Source organism: Calidris pugnax, unplaced genomic scaffold, assembly GCF_001431845.1.
Source record: "Calidris pugnax isolate Ruff unplaced genomic scaffold, ASM143184v1 scaffold98, whole genome shotgun sequence".
Classification (NCBI taxonomy): domain Eukaryota; kingdom Metazoa; phylum Chordata; class Aves; order Charadriiformes; family Scolopacidae; genus Calidris; species Calidris pugnax.
The window spans coordinates 1,027,214-1,028,339 of NW_015090829.1; the positions used below are offsets into that span (position 1 = coordinate 1,027,214).

A 1,126-nucleotide genomic window follows, 5' to 3' on the forward strand; every position below is an offset into this window, starting at 1 on the left:
ACCCCTTTCCCCACAGATACATCCCCCAAACCATATATAGCCCCCTCCATCGCTCCTACGACCCCCCCTGAACCCCTCACACCCCGGGGTCCTCACTAGCACAGGGATTTGGGGACCTTAAGGAGCGATGTACCCCCCCCCGGCAGGGACGTGCTCCCCCAGCCAGGACAGACCTGGAGCACGATGGCTGGCACTGAGAAAATCATGGCCTCGTTGAAGACGGGGTTGGTGTCGTCCCTCTTCACCGCCGTCTTCTTCTTGCTGATCTTCCTCCCGTCCTGCAGCAGGTACACCTTGACGAAGGGGTCTGCCCGGGGTGGGGGGAGAGAGAAAACCAGGGGTCAGTCATGCGCTTCCCCTGCGATATGGAGAAAGTGAGGGAACCATCTCTGGTGGAGCTTCCTGGTGGGGTCTGTCCTCAACGGGAGCCGCTCCACCAATCCAGGTGGCAAGAACCCAGCGTAGGATAAATGAGGGTGAGAGCCCACCTCCAGCCCGCAGAAGACCAAGGGACCTTGTGCCCACCGGGATCCCCCGCTCACCTGCGGTGACTTTGCCATTGGTCCACACCAGGTTCTTGGCTTTGACCACCACCACCGTCAGGCGCTCGGCCGTGGGCAGGTAGCTCAGGGAGAGCAGGATCTCCCCCACCGTGTCCACCGCCTGCAGGACACACCAGCCCATCACCCAGTGACCCCAGCCCAGCAGGGAGGAGAAACCCCCCCAAAAAACCTGGGGGGGCAGATAGACCAACCACCCCAACTCACCTTGTTCATGTCCTGCAGGTAGAGCCAGGCGTTGAAGGGCCGGGTGGCCAGGTCCAGGTCGGAGAGCTTCAGCTCGGCCACGCCGGTGCTGACGTTCCTCTCGTCCTCGTCGATGCCGAAGACGGAGAAGCGCAGGCTGTTCTCCTCCAGCGCCGCCGGGTCCAGCGGGATGGAGAACCGCTCGTCGAAGGCCACGGCGTAGGCGCTCCGCTGGATCTGCCACGGGGAAAGGGGGGAATTACCTCAGTACCCCCCGGGCTCGGGGGCTGCACCCCAGATCTGCTCTGCTCCTCTACTGGGAACTGCCAGAACATGGGGCTTTGGGGCAGTGAGGGCAGAGCATCCCCCAGCCCCACAGA

The 1,126-nt window shown here is 63.2% G+C and overlaps 1 protein-coding gene across 1 annotated transcript; it reads right to left on the reverse strand.

Annotated features, from left to right (window-relative positions):
- Positions 1–95: 95 nt before the first annotated feature.
- Positions 96–1,126, reverse strand: LOC106887186 (synaptotagmin-12-like). Its single transcript, XM_014940615.1, has 3 exons — positions 768–1,126; positions 543–663; positions 96–307 (listed from the first exon to the last, which is right to left on the reverse strand). Exons 1-3 carry the CDS (start codon positions 774–776, stop codon positions 96–98), a joined length of 342 nt encoding a protein of 113 aa, XP_014796101.1. The 5' UTR covers positions 777–1,126.